The sequence below is a fragment of the Sus scrofa genome, chromosome X (genome assembly GCF_054392235.1).
Source record: "Sus scrofa isolate SSC_HxYL_T2T_F1_AM1 chromosome X, Sscrofa_HxYL_maternal_Yorkshire_Landrace_v2.0, whole genome shotgun sequence".
In the NCBI taxonomy this organism is placed as follows: domain Eukaryota; kingdom Metazoa; phylum Chordata; class Mammalia; order Artiodactyla; family Suidae; genus Sus; species Sus scrofa.
In genome coordinates, this window is record NC_139401.1 from 105,309,431 (window position 1) to 105,335,495 (window position 26,065).

The following is a 26,065-nucleotide window of genomic DNA, read 5'->3' on the forward strand; positions in this document are numbered from 1 at the left end:
TTTAAGAGTCATTTCATGGAGGTCAGGTTTATGTATTTATTTCTGCAACCAGGAGATCCCCAAACAAAGGTGGTGGATATGGTATACACCATTTAGTAGAGGTAAAGGAGTTGGAGGAGGAGAAGCAGCAATTCCTGTCAGTAGAGGTGGCACTGGTAGAGCTGGTGATGGGGATGGCCCTCCACCTGCCTATGGATGCAGTGCAGCTGGTCCTGGAATTTCTAAGTAACCTGAGTCCATGCTCCTGTAATACAAATAATCCAGTGTTTAAATCCTTGCAGTAGAATATGCAGTCCAGAATACATAGCAATAAACACTTGGGGTTTATTAATTTATCAGCATTCAAGGACTTAACAGTACATGCAAAGGACTTATATAGATATTTGATGACTTATTTTTGTCTTTTTGCCTTTTCTTGAGCCACTCCCATGGCATATGGAGGTTCCCAGGCTAGGGGTCCAATCGGAGCTGTAGCGGCCAGCCTACGCCAGAGCCACAGCAACATGGGATCCAAGCCGCATCTGTGACCCACATCACAGCTCACGGCAACGCCGGATCCTTAACCCACTGAGTAAGGCCAGGGACCGAACCCGCAACCTCATGGTTCCTAGTCGGATTCGTTAACGACTGCGCCACAACGGGAACTCCATTTCATGACTATTTTAAACACTACACAATGACTGCTGCAGAAGAGTTGGCATTCTCATCTGATCTCTAATGGGGACAGAGTGTCTTACAGCAGCAGTAACCAAGCTCTTTTCTAATACCACTAGTCAGTATTAGTATTAGAAAATGCCAGTAATAATAATGCATAGGAATAATGCTTCCAAAATGCTTCCTCATTTTTAGTCCTGATTATAACCCTGTAACATAGGTAGGGTAAGTAGTTTCATCTCACTGCTTATGGAAAAGGGAACAAACTTCTAAAACATTTAGGTGACTGACTGATCATGATTTGAAGCATGATTAGGATTTGAATGTAGTTCTTCTCAGACCCAATTCTGTCCCCTTTCTGATGTAGTAGATATTAGGCTGTGAAAAAGGGGAGAAGCCTGAGTTAGTGCTCAGAGATGTGAAAAGGAACGTAGTTAGGATTTTTTTTTTTTTTAATGAAAACTCTCTTGAAAAGAAATCATCCAGTATGTATCTACTCCACTTACAGTGGAGTAGAATGAGGTTAGGAAAAGGCCATCAGATTCAGTCATTTGGAGTTCAGTGGTGACTGTTCACATAGCTTTTTATTTTAGCAGAATTGTGGATACAGACCAATTTAAGAAACAAGCCCCTAATGACTCCACTTTGTTAAGATACAGTCTTCACATTCCCTTCAAACGTAGCCTGTCTTGAGGACAAACATAGCCTGTCTTGAGGAGAGTACTTAATCAGTTGTCAAGCACTGGCCACCTACTTAAAATTGACCAAAGCTCCCATGGATACTTGAGAATGTAGGTGGAAATACACAGTTTATGGATTTTGAAATGATGGTAGTCAAATTGTGGCGGTATACAAAACAAATTAATAGAGTAATTCTAAAGTCTAGAACCTCTAATTTTAAGTGTATTTTAAGTGTATGATGGGGTCTTTTGTCATAAATAATGTAGGTGGCTGTGTAAAGTTTTCTATTTTGAAATGATGGCATTTGAGATTTAAAAGAGGTGTAAAAAGCTTTTGGAATTATTAAAATTACTGAGGATTTTCTTTTTGAGAGGAAATACTGTGGACCCCATTTTTCAAATTATCTTGAATTTCCCATCAACTCTTTTTGGTTCTATAACATATTCATGTATATGTCACAGTATCCACGGTAGTTTTAAAAATTAATGTTTTTTTCCCCCACATGAAAATAATGTTTTGGAAAACCCTGTCTGTTGTTATATAAACTTAAAACATGTAATTGCCAGTAAGTCAGCTTTTGGTCACATTTCCCTTCCATCTGACAAGATAATATTATGTAGTTTCATTACCTGGGTTTCATGCTGGAATTCTTTTCCAAGGTCTTTGAGTATTTATTCCTTTTTTTTTTTTTTTTTTTTTTTTTTTGTCTTTTTGCTATTTCTTTGGGCTGCTCCCGCGGCATATGGAGGTTCCCAGGCTAGGGGTCGAATCGGAGCTGTAGCCACAGGCCTACGCCAGAGCCACAGCAACGCGGGATTCGAGCCGTGTCTGCAACCTACACCACAGCTTACCGCAACGCCGGATTGTTAACCCACTAAGCAAGGGCAGGGACCGAACCCGCAACCTCATGGTTCCTAGTCGGATTCATTAACCACTGTGCCACGACAGGAACTTTACTCCTATTTTTGAAGCCTGTTTTGAGTTTATGGTTGGGCTCTGAACTCTTCATTTTTCTCCAGTGATCACTGTAAATGTACACATAGTTTCAGGAAAGCTTTAAATAATGTTATGTGTTAAACAAGTGGGTCTTTTTTGTCTGCTGAGGTTTCGGATACTCATATTCAAAGAATTATTGATTATTTTTATGACAATTCAGTACTCTTGAGGAGGGTGGGGGCAGGGCTGGTGGTGACAGGTCAAGGGCATATTTCACTTTGCTACCTCTAAAGTTAAAAAAGAAAAAAAAAGCCATCAACATCAAATGCTGGGGAAAATATGGAGAAACAGGAATTCAAAATGTTCTAGCCACTTGAGAAGATAGTTTGGCACTTTCGTAGAAAGGTACACATACACCTACCATAAAATCCAATAATCACTCAGAAACATGTACACAAATATTTATAGCAGCTTTATTCCCTTTTTTTTTGGTCTTTTTGCCTTTTTCTAGGGCCACTCCCACGGCATATGGAGGTTCCCAGGCTAGGGGTCGAATCGGAGCTGTAGCCACCGGCCTACGCCAGAGCCACAGCAACGCAGGATCCGAGCCGCGTCTGCAACCTACACCACAGCTCACAGCAACGCTGGATTCTTAACCTACTGAGCAAGGTCAGGGACCGAACCTGCAACCTCATGGTTCCTAGTCGGATTCGTTAACCACTGCGCCACGACAGGAACTCCATAGCAGCTTTATTCCTAATTACCCAAACTTGGAAGCAACCAAGATGCCCTTCAGTAGGCAAATGGATAAATGAACTGTGGTGCAGAACAAAAGAAATGAGCTATTATTAAGCCACAAAGGTACATGAAGGAATCCTAAATGCACATTGCTAAAGTGAAGAAAGCTAGCCTAAGAAACAAACAAACCAAAAATACCCACCAAAAACCAAAAAACCCACATGCTGTAGGGCTCCAACTATATGATTCAGGAAAAGGCATCATATATGGAGACAGTAAAAAGATGAGTGGTTATCAGGGGATTCCATGAGAGGGATGGAGAGATGAATAGGTGGAATACAGGGGATTTTTAAGGCAGTGAAACTCTTCTATAATGTACTGTAATGGTAGGTGCATATCATATTTGTCAAAACCCGTACAAGTATAACACCAATATTGAACCCTAATGTAAACTAGAATTCATTATCAGAGAGGGTTATTGGAAGAACATACACATTCTTACTGTTCTAAATGTTGGTGAGTGAGTAAAGCATCAAACGCTAGAATGTCATTTTTATTTTTAGTGCTGCTTTCCCAAGATAGGATTTACAGAAAGCTTTGGCAGATAGTCACAGTTTGCTCTATTGTCCCTGTCTGATGAAAGTTCCAGCCCAATATTAAGTGGATTCCAAGATTCTCAAAGGAAAGTTTATTTTTTGTCTTTTTGGGGCCACACTCATGGCATACGGAAGTTCCCAGGCTAGAGGGTCGAATTGGAGCTGTGTTTGCAATCTACTCCGCAACTTATGGCAATGCCAGACAGATCCTTTAACCCACTGAGATCAGGGGTCAAACCCACATCCTCATGGATACTAGTCGAGGTTTGTTACCACTGAGCCACAATGGGAACTCCTCAAAGGAATTTTTTTTTTTTTTTTTTTTGCTTTTTAGTGCTGCACTTATGGCATATGGAGGTTCCCAGGCCAGGGGTCGAATTAGAGCTACAGCTGCCAGCCACAGCCACATGTGATCCAAGCCACATCTGCAACCTACACTGCAGCTCACAGCAATGCCAGATCCTTAACCCACTGAGCAAAGCCAGGGATCAAACCCGTGTCCTCATGGATATAAGCTGGATTTGTTTCCGCTGTAGGAAAATTTCAATGTGCTATTTAAAACCAGCATGAGCTACACATTTTCTTTTTGACCAATGAAACTGACAGTTTCACAGAAACCCTTTTTTTTTTTTTTTTTTGCCATTTCTCGGGCCGCTCCCACGGCATATGGAGATTCCCAGGCTAGGGGTCGAATCGGAGCTGTAGCCACTGGCCTACGCCAGAGCCACAGCAACGCGGGATCTGAGCCGTGTCTGCAGCCTACACCACAGCTCACGGCAATGCCGGATCGTTAACCCACTGAGCAAGGGCAGGGACCGAACCCGCAACCTCATGGTTCCTAGTCGGATTCGTTAACCACTGCGCCACGACGGGAACTCCTCACAGAAACCTTTTATACTCAGGCTCTTGGTTCTTGCTGTTACTGGAATACATTCTAAGACTTTGTTTTTAATTGAAGTATACTTGATTTACAACATTGTGTTGGTTTCAGGTGTACAACAAAGTTATATTTTTTATCAGATTCTTTTCACCTATAGGTTATTACAAAATATTACTGAGTGTAGATCTCTCTGCTATACAGTAGGTCCTTCCTTGTTGGTCGTCTATTTTATAGGTAGTAGTGTGAATAAGTTAATTCCCAAACTCCTCATTTATCCTTCCTCCCCTCTTTGCTTACTTCACTCAGTATGGTGATCTCTGTGTCTATCCGTGTTTCTGCAAATGGCATTATTTCATTCTTTTATATGGTCAAGTAATATTCCATTGTGAATGTATACATCTTTTTTATCAGTTCATCTGTTGATGGACATTAAGGTTGCTTCCATGTCTTGGCTGTTGCAAAGAGTGGTGCAGTGAACATTGGAGTGCATGTATCTTTTCAGTTAATGGTTTTCTTCAGATATATGCCCAGGAGTGGGGTTGCAGGGTCATATGGTAATTTTACTTTTTTGGTTTTTGGGGTTTTTTTGATCATTTTGTCTTTTCTAGGGCTGCACCCGCAGCATATGGAGGTTCCCAGGCTAGGGGTCTAATCAGAGCTATAGCCACCGGCCTGCACCACAGCTGCAGCAACATGGGATCCGAGCCACGTCTGCAACCTACACCACAACTCACGGCAATGCCAGATCCTTAGCCCGCTGAGCAAGGCCAGGGATCGAACCCACAACCTCATGCTTCCTAGTCGGATTTGTTAACCACTGAGCCACGACAGGAACTCCCTTACTTTTGTTTTTTAAGGAACCTCCATACTCTTCTTCATGGTGGCTGTACCAATTTACATTGCCACTAACAGTGTTTGGAGGGTTCCTTTTTCTCCGCATACCCAAAAGCATTTATTGAAAAAAATTTTTTTTGCTAATGGATGTTCTGATGTGTGAGGTGCTACTTTATTGTACTTTTGATTTGCATTTCTATAGTAGAGTGACGTTGAACATCTTTCCATGTGCATTATGGCCATCCGTGTGACTTATTTAGATGTATATTTAGATCTGCCCATCTTTTGACTGGGTTGTTTGGTCTTTTGATATTGAGCTGTATAAACTGGAGATTTTGGAGATTTAATCCCTGGTTGGTTGCATCGTTTGTAAATATTTTCTCCTATTCTGTAGAGTAAGAGTGTTTTTATCTTTTCCTCTAGGAGTGATACAGTATCCAGTCTTACATTTAGGTCTTTAATCCATTTTGAGTTTATTTTTTGTATACAGTGTTAGAGAATGTTCTAATTTCATTCTTTTACATGTAGCTGTCCATTTTTCCTAGCACCACTTGCTGAAGAGACTGTCTTTCCCCCATTGTATATAGTCTTGCCTCTTTTGTTGTAGATTTAATTGACCATAGGTGCGTGGGTTTATTTCTGGGTTTTCTATCCTGTTCCATTGATCTATGTGTCTGTTTTTGTATCAGTACCATAGTATTTTGATTACTGTAGCTTTGTAGTACAGTCTGAGGTCAGGGAGCTTGATTCCTCTAGCTCTGTGTTTTTCTTAAGATTGCTTTGACTATTCAGGGTCTTCTGTTGTTTCCATACAAATTTAAAAACTTTTTGCTCTAGTTCTGTGAACAACACCACTGATAATTTGATAGGAATTGCACTGAATCTGTAGATAGCCTTGGGTGCTATGGCCATTTTGACAATATTTATTGAAGTCTTCCAATCCAAGAGCATAGCATATCTTTCCAACTGTTTGTAAGATGCTGATCAAAGAAAAAGATGATACAGTTTTCACAGTACAGGGTTGTTGTTGTTTTTCTTCTCCTTACCTAGCTTTACTCCCAGGTAATTTATTCTTTTTGATTCCTTTGTTTTTCTTTCTGATGTTTGTTACTGTATAGAAACACAACAGATTTCTGCCTATTAATTTCGTATCTTGCAGCTTTACCAATGTATATTATCATGTCATCTGCAGTGACAGTTTTACTTTTCTAATATGGATTCCTTTCTTTTCACAGAACTTTAATTGAATTATAGTTGATTTACAATATTGTGTGTGTTTAAAGTACACAACAAAGTGACTCAATATACATATTCTTTTTCGGATACTTTTCCATTCATTGTAAGTAAAGATATTGACTATAGTTTCCTATGCTATACAATAAATCCTTGTTATTTTATATGTCATGGTTATAGTGGTCTGTTAATCCTATACCCCTAATTTATCCCTTCCCCCCTCAAATCTGAATGAGAGCCTTGTTGGGTAGAGTAATCTTGGTAGGAGGATTTTTCCTTTCATACTTAAAGTGTATATTGTGCTGCTGCCTTCTGGCCTGCAGGGTTCCCTTTTATGTTATTTGTTTCTTTTCTTTAGCTGCATTCAATATTGTCTTTGTCTTTAATTTTGGTCAGTTTGATGAAGATGTGTCTCAGGGTGTTCCTCCTTGGGTTTATTTTATATGGTACTCATTGTGCTTCCTGGATTTGAGTGAGTGATTCCTTTGAGTGAGTATTAGGGAAGTTTTTGGCTATTACTTCTTCAAATATTTTCTCCCCCCACCCCCCGCTCCACTTCTTCTGGCACTCCTGTAATGCGGATGTTGGTGCATTTAAAGTTGTTCCAGGAGTTCCCATCGTGGCATAGTGGGAACAAATACAACTAGGAACCATGAGGTTGCAGGTTCAATCCCTGGCCTTGCTCAGTGGGTTGAGGATCCGGCATTGCCATGAGCTGTGGTGAAGGTTGCAGATGTGGCTCAGATCCTGTGTTGCTGTGGCTCTGGCATAGGTTGGCAGCTACAGCTCCAATTCGACCCCTAGCCTGGGAACCTCCATATGCCGAGGGTGTGGCCCTAAAAAAAAGACAAAAAAATTAAGTTGTTCCAGAGTTCTCTTAGACTGTCTTCATTTCTTTTCAATCTTTTTTTCTCTTTTCTGTTCCACTTCAGTGATTTCCACAAGTCTTCCACCTTGCTTACTTGTTCTTCTACCTCCTGTATTCTGCTGTTGGTTCCTTCTAGTGAATTTTTTTATCTTACTTACTGTATTTTACATCTCTGCTTGCTTAATCTTTAAATCTTCTATTTACTTTATCAACCTTTGACTCCAGTTTGTTTCCAAGATCTTGGACCATCTTTACTATCAAGTCTTTTTTATGGAGGTTGCTAATCTCCAGATCCCTTAGCTGTTTTTCTTTCTTTTTTCCATCATTTTTATCTGGGTCATAATTCTCTGCTTTTCATTTTGTACAGATTTTTTTGTGTGGTCTCCTTAGTGCAGGCAATAGGGTTGTAGCCTCTTGCTTCTCATGTTTGCCCCCCTTGTGGCTCAAGTTTGTACAGGGGCTTGCTATAGGCTTCCTGATGGGAGGGGCTGGAACCTGCCCACTGGTAGGTGGAGCTGATTCTTATCCCTCTGGTGGGTGGGTCTTTGTCTCTGGGTGTTATCAGAGGTATCTGTGTGTCTAGGTCTTTAGGCAGCCTGTGTGCTGATGGGTGCTTTTGTTTGGTGTGAGGCTTGATTTCTGGCCCAGGATGTGTTCTATCCAGAGACTGTTCAATGTCTACTTGATTAAAAATGTATTCCCACTGCTTTTGAATGCAATGTTTTATAAATTACATTGATAATTTTCTTTCTAGTCATGACCCTTATTTTCCGTTGGCTTTTAGGTTGTCTGTGATACGTTCCTTACCAATTATGGTATATAGTTCTCTGTGCTATACTGTGCGACCCTGTTGTTTATCCCCTCCTCCACATTTAATATTTTAACGTCTGCTAAGCTCAAGGTCTCCATCCCTCTCACAAGTCCCTCTCCTTTGGCAACCTCAAGTTTGTTCTCCTTGTCTTTAAGTCTCTGTTTTGTAGATAGGTTCATTGAATTGATATGATATTTGCTTTTCTCTTTCTAGTAATCTCTAGTTGCATCCATGTTACTGTGAATGGCATTATTTCGTTCTTTTTTATGGCCCAGTAATACTCCATTGTTTATATGTGCCATTTCTTTATCCCTTCCTTTGCTGTTAGAACATTTCAGTTACTCCCATGTCTTGGCTATTGTAAATTGTGCTGCAGTGAACACTGGGGTACATGTATGTTTTTGAATTAGGGTTTTTTCTGGATATAGCTGCAGAAGTTAGATTGCTAGATCACATGATAATTCTATTTTGAGCCTTTTCAGGACCTCCATACTGTTTTCCATAGTGAACACATCTTTTACATTCCCACCACCAGTAAAAGAGGGTTCCTTTCTATCCTTCAGCATTTGTAGACTTTTAAATTATGTCCATTCTAACTAGTGAGGTGTTATCTCATTTAACATCAGAGACAGACCTTAAAAAAAACATTTGTGTGATTAATGTTAGAATGTTTTGCCTATGTTCTCTTAGAGGAGTTCTATGGTGTCTTGTTGTCTTATGTTTTAAGTCTTTAAGCCATTTTGAGTTTTTCTGCATAGTGGGAGGATATGCTCTAACTTACTGGTGGTGTACGTGCAGCTGTCCAATGTTCCTGGCACTACATGCTAAGGAATCTTTTTCCTGTTTTATATATATATATATATATATAAGAATATATATATATATATAAGAATATATATATATATATATATATATATATTCTTGCCTTTGTCAAAATCTGACTGTGGGTGTGTGGGCTCTCTATTCTGTTCCTTTGATCTATATGTCTGTTTTTATGCCAGTATCACACACTGTCTTGATTACTGTAGCTTTGTAATATTGTCTAGAATCTCGAGTTACGCCTCCTGCTTCCCCTGCCCAGACTGCTTTGGCAATTCTTGGTCCTCTATGGTTCCATATCAGTTTTGGGGTTATTTGTTCTAGTTCTGTGAAACATGTCTTGGGTAATTTGATAGGGATTGCATTAAATCTGTAGATTGCTTAGAGTAGCAATCTTGCTCAAAGAAGAAGCTGTTGATTTTCTCAAATTTTTTTTTAATGTCTCTTGATTGCTTTATTCTGCTGACTGCTCATTTTGTGTGTTCTAAGTGGTGGGATGGGTTATTTATTTGAAAGTAAAGGTATGGAGAAAAGATTTCATGCAAATGGAAATGACAAGAAATTGGGGGGTGAAATATTCATATCGGCCTTAAAGGCTACAGGAATTCCTGCAGTGGTGCAACAAGTTAAGGATTTGGCATTGTTTCTGTGGCAGCTTGGATTCAACCCCTGGCCCAGGAACTTATATATGTCATTGGTACAGCTGTGAAAAAAGAAAGAAAAAAAAGAGACAAAAGCTATGAAGAGAAGGGCACAATATAAATGATAAAAGGCTCAATACAAGGAGAGCACAATACACTCATGAACATTTATGCACCCAGTATAGGATCACCCAAACAAACAAAAAAATACTAACAGACATACAGCAAGAGAGATCCTAAGTATTACAGAAGAGCAGTTAGATTTAATTGGTATCTTCAGGACATTACATCCAAAAAAAGAGTGAATATACTTTTCAAGCACAGATGGAACATTACCTAGGATTGACTACATAGTATGGTACAAAAATAACCCTATACAAATTTAAGAATATAGACATGATTTCTAATTGGTTGTGGTCAGGAAAGATGGTTGAAATAAATTACAGAAAAAGAAACAAGAAAAAAATTACATGAAGACTAAATGACATGCTACTAAACAATGGAATCAAATTAGAAATTTAAAAATACTTTGATGTAAATGACAAAATAAAATGATATAAAGTCTATAGGATGCAGCAAAAGCAGTTCTTAGAGGGAGGTTCATAGCAATACAGGCCTTCATTAAGAAATAAGACAAATAGAGTTCCCGTCATGTCTCAATGGCTAACCAATCTGGCAAGCAGCATTTCCATCCCTGGCCTTGCTCAGTGGATTAAGGATCCGGCCGTTGCTGTGAGCTGTGGTGTAGGTCAGCAGCTATAATTCTGATTTGACCCCTAGCCTGGGAACCTCCATATGCTGCATGTGTGGCCCTAAAAAGAAAAATCTCAAACAACCTATCCCACTACCTGAAAGATTTATAAAAACAACAAAACCTAAAGTCACCAGAAGGTAGGAAATCGTGAAGATCAGAGAGGAAATCAGTAATAGATTTTTAAAAGTAGAAAAAAAATCAGTACAACCAAAAAGCTGGTTCTTTGAAAGTATTAAAAAAAAAAAAAAAAAAAAAAAACTGAGAGACTCTGGCCAGGCTCACCAAGAAGAGGCTCCAAATAAAAGAAGAAATGACAAGAAGATGTAATAACCAACACCATAGAAATACAAAAAAACCTGTAAGAGAATACTATGAACCATTACATGCCAACAAATTTGACAACATAGAAGAAATGGACGACTTTCTAGAAACATACAGCCCACTAAAGCTAAATCAAAAAGTAATAACTTGAACAGAACTACATACAATAGAAGAGGACCAGATGGTTTCACTGGAGAATTCTAAAAAACATACGAACAACTTATACTGATCCTTCTCAAACTCTTCTAAAAGACTGATGAGGAAGAAACATTGCCAAAAACATTCTATGAATCAACCATCATCACCCTGACAAATCAAACACACCACCAAAAACGAAAGGTATAGGGCAATATTGTTAATGAATATAGCCACAAAAATTCTCTAAAATAAATATTACCAACCGAAGAGAAAACACAGTTTTACTTCATTAAAACCCTCACAAAAGTGGATATAGGGGAACAAGCAAACCCAGATCCAATATAATACTCAATGGTAAAAAAGTGAAAATCCTCCCTACTAAAATCTAACAAGACAAAGGATGCCCACTCTTACCATTTCTCTTCAACATAGTATTGGAAGTCCTTCCCATAGCAATCAGACAAGAAAGAGAAATAAAAGTTGTTCAAATTGGTAGAGAAGAGGTAAAATTGTCATTATAAGCAGATTACACGATACTATATATAGAAAACGATAGAGGTACCACACAAAAACTACTAGATTAACACAGTCATCTGTTGCATTTCAGAAAACAACCCCATTTAAAATTGCATCAAAAATGAATATACTTTGGTGAGGTAAAAAACATCTGTGTGCGTGGTGTAGGTTTTAGATGCAGCTTGGGTCCTGTGTGGCTGTGGCATGGGCCGGCAGCTGTAGCTCTGATTCAATCCCTAAACTGGGAACCTCCATATCCTGTGGGTATGGCCCTAAAAAAAACCTTATCAATATTTCTTAGGTTAGTCTCCAAAGTCAATAGATACAAAAATAAACAAATGAGGCCCAATCAAACTTACAAACTTTTGCACAGCAAAACAAAGGCAACCTACAGATTTGGAGGAAATATTTGGAAATGATGTGTCCAATATGGGCTTAATTTGAACAATATCCTAAAAGCTCATACAACTTAACAAAAAGCCAAACCAATCAAAACATGGGCAGAAGTCCTAAATAGACATTTCTCCAAAGAAGACATACAGATGGCCAATAGGTACATGAAAAGTATAGATAAATGCAAATCAAAACTACAATGAGGTACTACCTTGTACCAGTCATTGGTCATCATTAAAAAATCTTTAATAAAAGGAACCCTCTTACACTGTTGGTCAGAAACAGTATGGAGATTTCTCAAAAAATAAATAGTGTTGCCATGTGATTCAGCGATCCCTGTCCTGGGCATATACCCAAATAATCTGTAATTTAAAGATACACGCACCCCAATGTGTGCACAGAACAATTTATAACAGCCAAGCCATGGGAAACAACCTAAATGTTCATCAAGAGATAAATGAACCTGTGGTACAGGAGTTCCCATTGTGGCTCAGTGATAATGAACATGACTAGGATCCATGAGGATGAGGGGTTCAATCCTTGGCCTCTGTCAGTGGGGTCAAGGGTCCTGTGTTGTCATGAGCTATGGTTGTAGGCTGCAGACGTAGCTCGGATGTTATATTGCTGTGCCTGTGGCATAGGCTGGCAGTTGTAGCTCCGAGTCAACCCCTAGCCTGGGAACTTCCATATGCCACAGGTGTGGCTCTGGATAAAGCAAATGTTGTACATATAAATGGAGTATTACTCAGCAATCAAAAAATAATTTCATTTGCAGGACCTATAGATTATTATACTTAGCAAAATAAGTCAGAAAAAGATAAATACCACATGATATCAGTTACATGTGTAATCTAAAATACAACACAAACCAACATATCTGTAAAATCTAAAACAGACTCACAGATATAGAGAACAGACTTGTGGTTGCCAAGGGGGGAATAGGTAAAGGAAGGATTGGGAGTTGCGAATTAGCAAACTATTACATGTAAGATGGATAAACAAGGTCCTTCGGTACATAGCCCAGGAAACTACATTCAGTATCCTGGACAAATCATAATGGAAAAGAAATATCTGAATCACTTTGCTGTGGAGAAAAAATTAACAAAATATTATAAAATCAACTATATGTCAATAAAATTACAGAAAAATTCTTTTAAAATAGTTTTAATGATCCTTATTTTTGCATGCCAAATGCTGTTATTTCAGCTTCTGACTAGTGCACACAAGAATGTATTACAATTAAGCAAAAATTATTAGAAATTATCAGACTAAATCTCACCCATTTAGGCAACTGCCAGCATCCAATAATTCTAAAATGCAGATTTGTCACTTATTTTATTGTAGTAAAGTACACTGATGGTGTTCAGGACATTTACCATTTGGCACACTGACATTTAGTATTTTAAGCTGAAGGGAGTTTGAGAAAAGGCAGAAACAGACTGGTGTCTTTGACCTTCTCCCTCACTTGTCTTTCTCCCCTGAAACAGGTAATAAAACCCTCATGTGACAGGCACTCTCCCTATACTGGGAGGAAAGGAGCAACTTTATCTCTGAATTAGAAAGGATGTCAATAATCTGAAAAAAAATAGATTTTGTTAAGATGATCCCCATTTACTACAATTACCTAATACTTCTTAACCTATCATAGTCTTCCGTGATTGTCCACTCTTTATCAAACCTAGCATAAAATACCCAAGTCTGTTTCATCAGGTCTTCATTTCCATGTAAAGGATCCCATGTCACATAAAACATCAAATAAATTTGTATGTCGTCCTTCTGTTAATCTGTGGTTGTCAGACAGTTTCACTTTTGGACCTAGACAGGAAGGATTAGAAGATTAAGGAAAACTTTCCTACAATACATGAAACTGTTTTGTAATTACCATTTATGTCACTGCCACTAAAGAGAAACTGGCCTATTCCACACATAATTCAGAAGCTACCACACATACTCTTCCTAACTGAATTCAACTAACTTAGTGAATTCAACAGTAGGCTTGTTGAGGACCATAGCCAAGTGTCCACGAATATATTTTAAACCCATTCTTACCATTTTAAAATGACTCCAATATTTTTCAACTTTTATGATTAGAGAATTCTATGCAATTTCTTTCATGATTTAGTATGGGTAGAAATGTGCCAGAGACTCCATAATTACAATGATTAGTCATTAAACAAAATCACTGATGAGGATTATATAGTAACACTTGAAAATATGAGATTGCTATGAAAGGTTGTACTTAAGTAACATTCTATCTGGGGTGGAACATATCGAAAACATAAGAAATTTCTCAGGCACATTCAAATGTACCAGAAACAAGTTTCTCCCCCAACATATATAATAACTGTCTTTATTATTAAGAATTGTCCTGCAGTTCCCATCGTAGTACAGCAGAAAGGAATCCGACTAGGAACCAGGAGGTTGTGGGTTCAATCCCTAGCCTCACTTAGTGGGTTAAGGATCCAGCATTGCTGTGAACTGTGGTGTACATCACAGACGCAGCTTGGATCCCAAGTTGCTGTGGGTGCCGGGTAGACCGGCAGCTGAAGCTCCAATTTGATCCCTAGCCTGAGAACCTCCATGTGTTGTGGGTGTGGCCCTAAAAAAAAAAAATTAAATTATCCCTATTTAAACGTGAAATAAATGACTAAAAAATGTCTTTGGAGCATATATAGTTCTGAACCAAAAATTTATGGGTGTGATGAATGTGTTTATTATTTGAGTGTGGTAATCATCACTCAAGTGAAATTTATGTCAATACTTAGCAAACTGTACCCTTGAAACAGGGCATTTTATCTTCTGGAAAAGCTCAAAACAGAGTTCCCGTCGTGGAGCAGCGAAAAAAAATCCAACTAGGAACTGTGAGGTTGCAGATTCGATCCCTGGCCTCGCTCAGTGGGTTAAGGATCTGGTGTTGCCGTGAGCCGTGGTGTAGGTCACAGATGCAGCTGGGATCTGGCATTTCTGTGGCTGTGGCGTAGGTGGCAGCTATAGCTCTGATTGGACCCCTAGCCTGGCAACATTCATGTGCTGCGCACGTGCACCCCCGCCCCCCAAAAAAAGAACTTAAAGGGAAAAAAACCTGTGTGTTTAGGGCAAAGTAACAAAAGAGAAATCATATTACGTGATGAAGGCAAAGAATAGCCTTATCTTGCTCACTGCTGTCAATGCTTGCTAATTATTTTCATAATCAAGTGCAATGGGAAATCACTGGAGAATATCAGGCAAGGGCCTGAGAGGATCTGAATGATGGAAGGCACTAGAATCACACATATGTGAAACTCAATGAGACACTGAGCTCCCTAAGTCCAGGTACTCTTAAGAGAGAGGTCCTCAGGTTTCCTCCAATTTCCTGAAGTACCTGCTAATTTCTGTATATAGGTGCCCATGTGTGTTTTTTTTTTTTTTTTTTTTAATTTCCACACTATGCAACAGTTTCTCGACAAGCTCCTTGGCCATACAAATGTAGGAACTTCTCATTCCTTTGACCCATAAGTTAGTTCAGTCAGAGATATTGAAACCTGAAGAAGTAAAAGGATTTGTTCAAAATCAGAGGTGGCAGGTTGATGAGGTCATAAATGGCTCTCACTGGTCTCCTCATCTCTCCCTGCCCCAACTGCTGCTTCACAGGACACAGTCATCCTAAGAACCTGGCACACAGCACACGAAGCCAGTGTCTGCTGAACCCTGACCCCCTCGCCCACATCACCAGGAGAGTGTGCCAATGATACGGTCCCTAAGAGGTGATCAGCCAGTACAACTACGGGAAAACAGCCCCTCGTGACCCCCTCGTCAACCTTGTATACGTTTATAAATCACCTATGTAAGGATTCCTATTAAAATCTCTCTCTCACACACACATCGTAAACAATAGTAAGCTATTTGTCTTTCAGTTTGGCTCAGAGCCCACCCTGTGCTGTAGAGCAGAAGAATAACAGAGAATGGGCATTCTGGCATTTAACGGCTCTAGTCCTCTTGTAAAGCAATGACCACTGAGTTTACGCTTGATCCTTCCCCACAGAGACTTCAATTAGGTATAAATAAAACAGCTTAAGTAGGAGGTGCTCTAAGAGCAAAGTACCTTTCGCAAGGGAAGTTTCGCATCTTCCTTCAGAGATTCCAATGCAGGATGACAGAAGGTCCTTTCCACAGCAATCCAGGGGGACAAAGAGGATCACCTGAAATTCTGTCCTACCTCTAGGGATATCAAAGTACCAGGCTACTTTGGTAGTTTTTAAAGGTCTCAGGTTAATGAAAGAGCCCTGCCTTGGCTCAGTCTTGAGCATTAAGACCGTACCCTCCACGGCACCAGTATAAACTGGATTAAAACCCCAAACATGCCCGGGAGTTATGTGCCACACCTCTCAGATGTGCAGAATCGGCTCTAGTTAAAACAAAGGCTTTTCTGGGCTTTGAGCTAAACTGAGCTCAGGGGTATCGGAGCTCACCAAGTAGGCTGATAACGCAATCGCATGGGCAAGAACTCTCCTGATCGTCACAGTAAACAATTACAGCAACTGAATATAGATGGACAGACACAGTGCCAACCAGACACTAACACGGGAAATTCAGTGAGGCACCTGCCTTGAGCGGGGAGCCCATTGTGTGGAAGCGGGTAACAGAATCAAAGCACAAGTGAGGGTTACATCACGTACCTACCCATCAGAAGCGCCACGTCAGTGCCTGAACTCTGGGTTCGCAGCACGGCAGTGCACGAGCTGTTGATCACACCCTTCGATTTCCTTAACAAACTGGGACCTGCAAAAGGAGAGAATTGTTGACTACCTTTGCCACAGACACAAATTAATTTCCCTGCGGAAGAATTCAGCGTGACAGAAAGAAAGAAAGAAAAACACCCGTCTTTTTCTAGCTCTATACAAAGAAACCCAGCCAGCCACTGCCTACCCTCAGGAGAAGTAAGGCTAGGCCTAAACAGTGGTCTGGACTTTCATACTGGCCACCCCATTGTGATGTAAGCCACTGTGACCATTTAGGCGCTTCATACTGTGATCTGCTGGGATTTAGGCTGGTGCTCAGAGATACTGATCAGCCTTTCTGCTGACCAAAACTACTGACCCAGAGATGAGTGAAATAAATAACCTCTTAACCCTATAGCCACGGGCACAGAAACGTGCTCCCACTTCTAACTGATTCATTCCAATGAGGGATGGGTGTCCCAGCACAAGGGGCAAGTGACAGCTGGGGTCTGGGGTCTAGTTCAGCACTGTCACCCACGTAGCTGTCAACAACTTAACAAAACTGGACCGAGCCACTTAAGATATTCTGTTTGGACCAATCTATACTCTTCTTCCAAAAAGATCCATTTTGTAGGAGCGCACACTTAGTATGCACGGCTGGAGCCTCGATTTATTCAGAGTGGCAAAGGTCTTCGTATATGCATATGATGTAAATCACCAAGGTAAATCCCGGCCCTAAATTGACCAGCTCCCTACTGACAAAATACATCACTGCACCTCCTGCTCCAAAACGGGAAGGTGAACACCTATGTGTCGCTGTCCAAATGACTTAACCCTGTGACATGAGAAAGAGGCCCACAGGACGTGATCCTCACAGGATCATCCCCCAGATCACCCCACCTCATCACTTCCTTCAGGCCTTGATGTCCCCTGTTGGGTGAGGCTTCCGCTGTACAGAGTACCTGAAGGTGTGGATCCCTCCCCCTCCCCATGCCCTGTTCCCCTTCCCTGCCTAAGTGTGCTGCACGCACGCATCATGATGGATCCAGATGCTTGTATCTTATCACGGTTGCATTTCCGTCTCCACCACTGGAATGTGAGCAGGGTCTTTCTTGTCTCTCTCGTGTCTGTATTTCCAGCCTGAGGAACAGTATCTGGCACATAGTGGGTGCTCAGCAAATGAGGAAAGTCCGATTTGGCCACCAGCCTTAATGGTCATGCCATTCCCTGTTAATTGCACAGTGTGTGTCTTTCAGAATTCCTCCCCCCATATTTACATTCTCATCAAAGATATAATTAAAAATAGATACCCTACACTGTAACTAAGCTGTTGAATAACTATACAGGTCTGAAAACAAGAATCACCTATTTCCAGTCCAATCTGGAGATGAAACCAGTAACAGCTCTACAAACACAACCATAATCAACTCTTCTAGGTTGATGTGCACCCATATATCTTAATAATATACTCAAAATTATATACTCAATATAATATACTCAAGACTTATCAGTTTTGGTTGTATCTTTCCTTTAAAAAATTCACCATGTGGTGTTCCCAACCAGCATCCCTGAGGACACGGGTGCAATCCCTGGCCTTACTCAGTAGGTTAAGGATCTGGCGTTGCCATGAGCTGTGGTGTAGGTCGCAGACACGGTTTGGAGCCCGCGTTGCTGTGGCGTAGGTCAGCAGCTACAGCCCCGATTCAACCCCTAGCCTGGGAACCTCTATATACCATGTGTAATGGCCCTAAGAAGACTCACAAAAAGTTTTCTTAAAATTCACAGTGTTAGGAGAGTTGTGAGTGTTTTATTTGGGGCAAAATCACTATAATCAGGGAAGGCAGCATTTCAGATAGCTGTGAAAATCTCCGGAGGGGGAGGGGGATGTCTACGTATGTTTTTTGGTGAAGGGGAGAGATACATGCAACCAAGCACACATTTTTACAGAAGGTTTCTGTTAGTTACAAGGAGCAGGTGTCACCACTGAAGGATTTTAGTTGCTTCTCTAGATACAAGGAGATGCGAGAATTGTGCTCATAAAGCCTCATCCGGGAAATATCTGAAGACCTGTTCTGCCAGTTTTCTCAGAGCAGAGTGTCTCACTCTGATCACCATGAACTTCTCTTTCCGGAGGTGTTGAGGGTCAGATGCTCATGAGTCAATCCTTGTAGAGGCAGATGACAAGTACCAATCTCCAATTCCCAGCTGGAAAAGTTTTTATTAGTATTTTTTTCTTTTTTCTTTTTGGCTGCAGCATGCAGAAGGTCAGAGGTCCAGAGTTGAAACCCAAGCCACAGCAGGGACAACACCAGATCCTTAACCCACTGTACTACCTGGGAACTCCTCATTATTTTTATGTATTTATCATGTATAATTTTAAGCAAATATGATGGAATATTTCATTTGCCTAATAACAGAGAAAGAAAAAAACTTCCTTCTAGTTAAGTTCTATAGTTGGCCTAACAAAATATGAGAGATTAAAGGAAGGGAAAAAATTTTTTAATTACTTATATAGGAATGCAATTTTCACAAATGTGTCTGGGAATGTGGCTCTAATTTTACTAAGAAAAATTTCCTTCATAAATGTAAATTTCCTTTAGAAGAGGAAGAGATTTTCCTGCCTCTGTTGTGTCTTAATTGCTGCTAGCTCAAAGCAATTCATATGCCAAAAGTGTCATATTTTGGGGTGGCATGTTCTAAACCCCTTCACCAACCAGCTTCAAAAATAACCAAATTTTTTCTAATTATGTTTTTGCTTTTTTTGCTGCAGTATTTCATAGCATATTGACCTTACCCATAAACCCTAATTTATATACCCCATATGATGTAAAGTATGATACACTAACAAAGTTTTTAAAAACCCCAAAATACCAGCACTGCATTGAACAAAAGCTTACAGTTATTTCCTAATGCCACATGAAAATATCCATGTCCCATTTAACATTATTATACCCACTCTGTATGAAGTGCTATCTCCTTGTGTTTTTAATTTCTATTTCACAATGACTAATGATGTTGAGCATCTTTTCTTGTACTTATTGGCCATCTGCATGGAGAGTGATGAGGGTTCAGGACATGCTACTATTAACACACCGAGTATTTTAAGCTTAAGGAATTTGAGAAATGGCATTTGCACAGACTTACCCTGAAGCTGGTGTTCAATCCTCATGTGAGCAATGCCCTCCCTATACCTGGAGGAAAGAAGCATTCTTATCTTTGAATTAGAAGCAACACAGAGAGGAATGTAAATGAATAGGACTTGCTAAATTTCCCCCATGTTATTACACTTAGCTTATACTCTGTCCTATCATACCTTCTATGATTTTCTACACTTCATCAAACCTAGTATAAAAACACTCAAGGTTTAAACATTTCTTTAGGTCTTCACTTTCTTATGAAGGCTTCTGAGTCACAAAGATTTACATTAAATTTGTATGCTTTTCTCTTGTTAATCTGTTTTTTTTCCCAGTAGAGAACTTAGAAGGGTAGGAAAAAATATTTTTTTTCCTCCTATACAAGAGTAATGGATTGGCACCCTGAGAGCCACATGCATGTTGAATCCATCCTGTGCCATCCTAGTTTACCCTGGCAAACCATTAGTTTCTGTGGACCTTGGTTTTCTGGTACAATGAGAACTTTTTGAATCTGTGTCTGTCCAGGGATGGAAAAAAGGCTTTGACTTTGTTCTCTTTATGGGGGGAACTGCCATTATTCCCCAAAGTGAAGGACAGGGAAAATGATAAGGAATCCAGAAGGAAGCAGCTGAGATTCATAGGTAAAGGTTTTGTCGGGGAATTCCACCTGTGGTACTCAGTAAGGTGAGCAACTTGTGGCAGAGCATGAACAATTCTATCTAGGAGTTCCCTGACAGCATAGCAATTAAAGGATCCAGCATTGTCACTGCTGTGGCTCAGGTCACTGCTGTGAGGTGGGTTCAGTCCCTCTTCTGGGAATTTCCACATGTCCTAAGCACAGCCAGAAACTAGACAAACAAAAACCACAGTTCTTTCCAAAATGTTCCCCATCAGTTGAAAACAGCTAGATTTTGTGAGACTTCCGATGTTGCCCTGAATTGCAAAAAGGCCAGCTGCCTAGCCATAACAAAGTATACCAGGGCCCTTGTTGTCCGCCCTCCCAAAAAAACCAAGGGCAGTCATCAGATCGCTAAAACTATAACTTGCTTAATAAATATCATATAACTTGCCTTCACCAATCAAGCTCACCGTAATTGTTCTTGCAAATTGCATACCCTGCAAGCTTCACGTAGCTTAGACAGTGTATCATACATAAAACAACTAACTACCCCCTACAGACAACACCTCTAACTATGGGTTGCTATAGTAATGGTTGCTTATTTTTCAGGAACTTGTGCAGTTTAAACCCATCAAGACCACCAATCATACAACTTGGCCTGTGCAAGTCTGATGGATGACCTTTTGAAATTAGAGGGCCAGAAACTCCAGAGCATGCCAACAGCACCATATTCTGAAGATGCATCCCATTAAGAAGCATGTAGCTCAGTTGTGTCTGTGCAGAATGATTATTTAACCTTTTTCTTACCTCCACTCACCTTTCCCCACATTGCTTCTTTATCCCCTAAATATCCCAAGCCCCTGGCCTTCAGGGAGGCAGACTGGAAATTTGTTCTCCAGTCTCCTTACTTGGCTGCCTTGTGAATAAACCCTTTCTCAGCTGCAAACCTTGGTGTCTTAGTGTTTTTGATTTGCTGCACATTGGGCAAATAAACCTGATTTGGTAACAGTGCCCTGCAGATTCATACCACCTCTCTGCCCAAAAAGCAGAGAAGGATGAGAAAGGGGGCTGTCAGAGCCTGAGCCCAGGCTGGGTGAAGCTGGACAGCCTGTTCATTGTCCTCTGTGGGGTTATGGAATGGAGGCAGGAAATTCTGAAGCATTAGGAGCAGTCAGCAGGTGAGTTGCGTTGCCCTGGGGCTGATGGAGAGCCCATGGATAATTTCAAAAGTATTTCTTTTAAGGGTGGTCACACTGGGGAGTGGATCTGGACAGGGATGACTTAGTCTTCTGTATTGGTGAAGATGGGTTGTTTTTTTTTTCCGTAAAAATAAGTAAGGATAATATTTGTTAATGGAAATAGTCAACAAAAATATCCTCACAGTCAGTTGTTTAGTAACGAAGTACAACTGAACAACATAGGTTTAAACTACATGTCCACTTATACATTGATTTTTTTTTTAATAGTAAATACCACAGTCTACACAATCCAAGGTTGGTTGAATCTGTGGATGCAAAACCATAGATACAGAGGAACCTCATAAACAAAGACCCTGACAACAAGTTATACGAATATTTTCAACTGCAGGGAGAGCTGGCACCCTTATTACCCCATGTTACTCAAGGATCAACTTTATTGATTGATTGATTGTCTTTTCTGTCTTTTTAGGGCCGCACCCATGGCATGTGGAGGTTCCCAGGCTAGGGGTCTAATCAGAGCTATTGCTGCCGGCCTATGCCAGAGCCACAGCAACACCAGATCTGAGCTGCGTCTGCAACCTACACCACAGCCACAGCCATGCGGGATCTGAGCTGCATCTGCGACCTACACCACAGGTCACGGCAACACCAGATCCTTAACCCACTGAGCGAGGCCAGGGATTGAACCTACAACCTCATGGTTTCTAGTCAGATTTGTTTCTGCTGTGCCATGACGGGAACTCCAAGGGTCAACTTTACTTATTTATTTATTTTGTCCTTATACCATTTCTTGGGCCGCTCCCATGGCATATGGAGGTTCCCAGGCTAGGGGTCTAATCGGAGCTCTAGCCGCCGGCTTATGCCAGAGCCACAGCAACGCGGAATCTGCATCTGCAACCTACAACATGGCTCACGGCAGTGCCGGATCCTTAACCCACTGGGTAAGGCCAGGGATCGAACCCGCAACCTCCTAATTCCTACTCGGATTCGTTAACCACTGAGCCACGACGGGAACTCCCCAAGGGTCAACTTTAGATGGAGGTTACCCTTGAGCCTAGGGAGCTCCTTCGACTATTGTCTTTCCTTGATCTTTATTTATATATGCCTCTCCCTCAGGGAACAACCTGCTGCAAGGATACATGCCCCAAATTAACACTTGTCTGGGTGGTGGCATCAGTGGTTAACTTCCATTTTCCTCTCTATACTACACTGTCTCCATTATGTAAAACTTACCTTCATGAAGAGCATGTTCTTTCTTTTCAAAACAAAGGAAAATACAAATAAGACTTACCAGTCAGGCACGAAAAACCTATCTCCCCCACCCACGTAGTCGATGTGGACAATACCTATAGCAACCCTAGGAAGGCCATGGAAGAAGCACTGGCTCCCTAGCAGGTCCTTAGCAAAAAGCAGGGGGTGACAGGGCAGAGGGAGAGCCTGCACTTGAGAACTTGCTTCTCACTTGGGAAGGGAGCAAGGCTATCATAACCTCAGGCTTATGAATGATACAACTTTACAGCATTTTCTGAAAGTGTACTTATTAAAATTTCACTTACCTCTAAATAGTTTGGAGATAGTGAATGGTAAATTTTTCACTTTATTGTCCCGTGACAGACATCCTTGCAGCTATCATTTTACCAGTGTAAGGGAGAAAAAATAACTTTCTTTTCACCCTTCCAAATTCTTAGCTGGGGCCACTATAACAAAAAAGAGATTAACAGAAAAAGAACCAAAAGTTTATCAACAGTATATCATGCTTCTGACACATGGGAGTCTCCAGAGATGAATAACTCAAAAGTTTGGTTAAAACTTGAGTTTACACAGTATTTTAGCAAAATAACAAAACATTTATAGAGAAGTGAAAGTAGAAAAGAACCTTGAAATTACCAACTGTGAGAGAATAAACATAGGGTAAACTAATATGATAAGGGTTAGTTGTTAAATTTTACTATGTGTATTCTGCTGGTACGATTTCCAGTTCCAGGTCTACTGTTTTCTCCAGGGATTAACTTTTCTCCTTGTAGAAAAAAGGGAAACCTTTGAAAACTTACGTCCTTTGAAAATTATTGCACCTTTGTGCAATGCTGCTATGAGTAGAAAATGGAACAAACAATATGGAAAACAGTGTATCAGATCCTTACGAAATTGATATAGAACATCAATATGATCAAGTAATCCAAATTTATATACATATCCAAAACAACTGAAAGCAGTGTCTTGAATATATATCTCAAGATCCATGTTCACAGCAGCACTATTCACAATGGTGAGGAGGAAACACAAATGTTAGTCTAGAGTTGGATGGATAAATAAAATATGACCAATACAGAAAACGAAGTATTATTCATCCCTTCGAAGGAAGTAAATCCAATGACATAGAAAAAACACAGCTAAAGCTTCAGGACAAGATGAGAGTGAAATAAAACACTCAAAAACAGAAAAATACAATCCCACAAATAAAGGGTAAAGAAGGTAATCAAATACATAGGAAAAAAAAAGTGGATACCAGTGGCTGCAGAATAGACAAAAGAAATGATCTTAAAGAGTAGAGGTGAGTCAAGCAACATGGAAGATCTCAAGATCGTGATCAAAACAGGAATAGATTTAACAAAGGGCACTCACTCACCCAGAACACCAGCGCCTAGACATGACCGACGTCCCCGACTTCCCTTCTCCTCCTCTCCTTCCACTCTGCCTGACACCCTGCAACGAGAGAGCCGAGCACGCTGCACTCAGCGTGGAACCGCCACGGTGCTGCTTAACACGGAGCCGCGCCCCCCCCCCCGCCTCCCTACACCAGGCACACACACACACAAACGCGCGCACGCACTCGCAGTCACCCACCCCTCCCCAATCCAGGCAACCTCCGGAGTGCCTCTGGTTCCTGTTCACACCAGCTCCCCAAGTCAACCAAAACTTCCCAATAAAGTACAGGGTGAAAAATCAACTCCACTCGCCCTTTGGAAATTGTTCGGATGCCACCCCAGCCCGTGAGACAGAGGCAGTTCTCACAGAAAGAAGCATGTCGGGTGAAACCTTGAGGATACCTGCCCCTACAGTCTCTTTCTGGTGGGAACCGCAGCCATCACCTTGGCCAGTGGAGGCCCAGGGCTTGCTTCCTCGGCTCTCTACCCGCCCCCCCCACCCCCGCCCCCGCCCCCGCCCCACGGCTACGTCCAGATTATCTTGGCAGGGGCGAGGGCGCGTGGCCTCCACCCCGCCTGGAAAGACAGGGCCTCCACTGACCAGCAGCTCTCATGACCCGCGGGTAAACGGGCACCGACTTGTCTCCTCTCGGGCCGCACACAGATCCACCGCACTGACTCTCCGGGGGTGAGGGCAGCTGCCCTGGGACGCGGCCGAGGTAACATCGAGCCTACTGCTTTCCTCGGGGCAAACGCTGACGCCCGACCAACGCACCCGGGCCACGCACACTCGCACCCTGGCAACCAGGACCCCGTGCCCCGCGCCCCCTCATAGCCAGCTCCGTCAAAGACGCAAGAGGAAGAGGAAAGGACAGGCGAGAAGCCCAGCGTCCAAAGAGAAGGGGACAGCCGACATACCCTACGCTCCTGCTCTCAGGCACAGACCAGGGCACCCTACCCTGAGGAGCTGTCAGGAAAGAAATGGACAGGACCGAGACCCAGCAGGACGGGGTGTCCCCTCTGCACAGACGCGCCGAGGCCAGGGGGAACCTGTGACGCTGTGAGAGCAGCCACATGCACAAGAGCCTCTACCACTCCCTGAGCCTGTGCGGGGCGCAGCCCAAATGGACACGGGCCTCTGGGTCTTGCCTGCTGCCACCCGCATTCAACCCCGGAAGCATTCGCGCACAACCACCACGCAGGGTGCCCGCTGCAGACGGGGGTGTGGAAGGCAGCGGGACACCTTGGGAGCTGCCGTCTTGCGGCACGGTGAGGGCTTCTTGGGCTTTGGCCGGGAGGAAGGGCTCTCCACGGTGGCACCTCCAAGGCGGTGACGGGGGAAAACTACCAGAGAAAGGACACTCGCCCCCTGTATGTTAAATAACGGGTACACGTTCAATAACACCCAGATCGACGTAAGCTCCACATGCGATGCACGGGCACGGGCACCCACACGCCGGCACGGGCACACGTGAAGGAACGAACCGACCAAAGAGTGGGGGTCGGGGTGTGGCTTGAGGCTAGAGTACAGACCCACTCCCAGGGGGCGCTCCCTAGATGGGTCTCCTGAACACATGGCCCTCACCAAGGTCATCTTGTCTGTGGGGATGGAGGGAGCCACTGGCATCTGCACCTGTCCCATGGACTCCAAACCACTAACACACACAGGCCAGAACAGGCCTGCCCCAGCCCCACCTCCAGCAGCAGCAGCAGGAGCAGCAGCAGCAGCAGCAGCAGCAGCAGCAGGAGCAGGAGGAGCAGGAACAGCAGCAGCATCATCATCATCAGCAGCAGCAGCTACCCCGGGGAACTCAATGGCAGAGTGAATGCCTGAGACCCCCGGAGGTGAGCAGGGCCCATCCACCCCAGCTCCCTGGGTCCCGGTGGGCTCCTTCTACTGCCACAGTGGCTTTGACTCTCTCAGGGCCTGGCTCCTGAGCCCTGAAGGCCCTTCACGA

The 26,065-nt window shown here is 42.1% G+C and overlaps 2 protein-coding genes across 3 annotated transcripts in view; both read right to left on the minus strand.

The window, feature by feature from the left end:
- LOC102164761 (uncharacterized) lies at positions 1 to 23,155 on the minus strand. Of its 2 annotated transcripts, none has more exons than XM_085008271.1 (5): positions 23,019 to 23,155; positions 19,655 to 19,719; positions 16,469 to 16,571; positions 15,895 to 15,955; positions 1 to 244 (listed from the first exon to the last, which is right to left on the minus strand). In XM_085008271.1, exons 2-5 carry the CDS (start codon positions 19,716 to 19,718, stop codon positions 29 to 31), a joined length of 444 nt encoding a protein of 147 aa, XP_084864397.1. In that variant the 5' UTR covers position 19,719; positions 23,019 to 23,155; the 3' UTR covers positions 1 to 28. The 2 variants fall into 2 exon arrangements, with proteins under 2 accessions (XP_084864397.1, XP_084864398.1); XM_085008272.1 differs by lacking the exon at positions 1 to 244 and adding an exon at positions 13,469 to 13,628.
- LOC146394759 (uncharacterized) overlaps positions 18,997 to 26,065 on the minus strand; it is a 60,805-nt gene continuing 53,736 nt past the window's right edge. The window contains exon 6 of the mRNA XM_085006983.1: positions 18,997 to 24,165. The gene's annotated coding sequence lies outside the window, so the exon portion shown is untranslated. The remainder of the gene's footprint in view (positions 24,166 to 26,065) is intronic.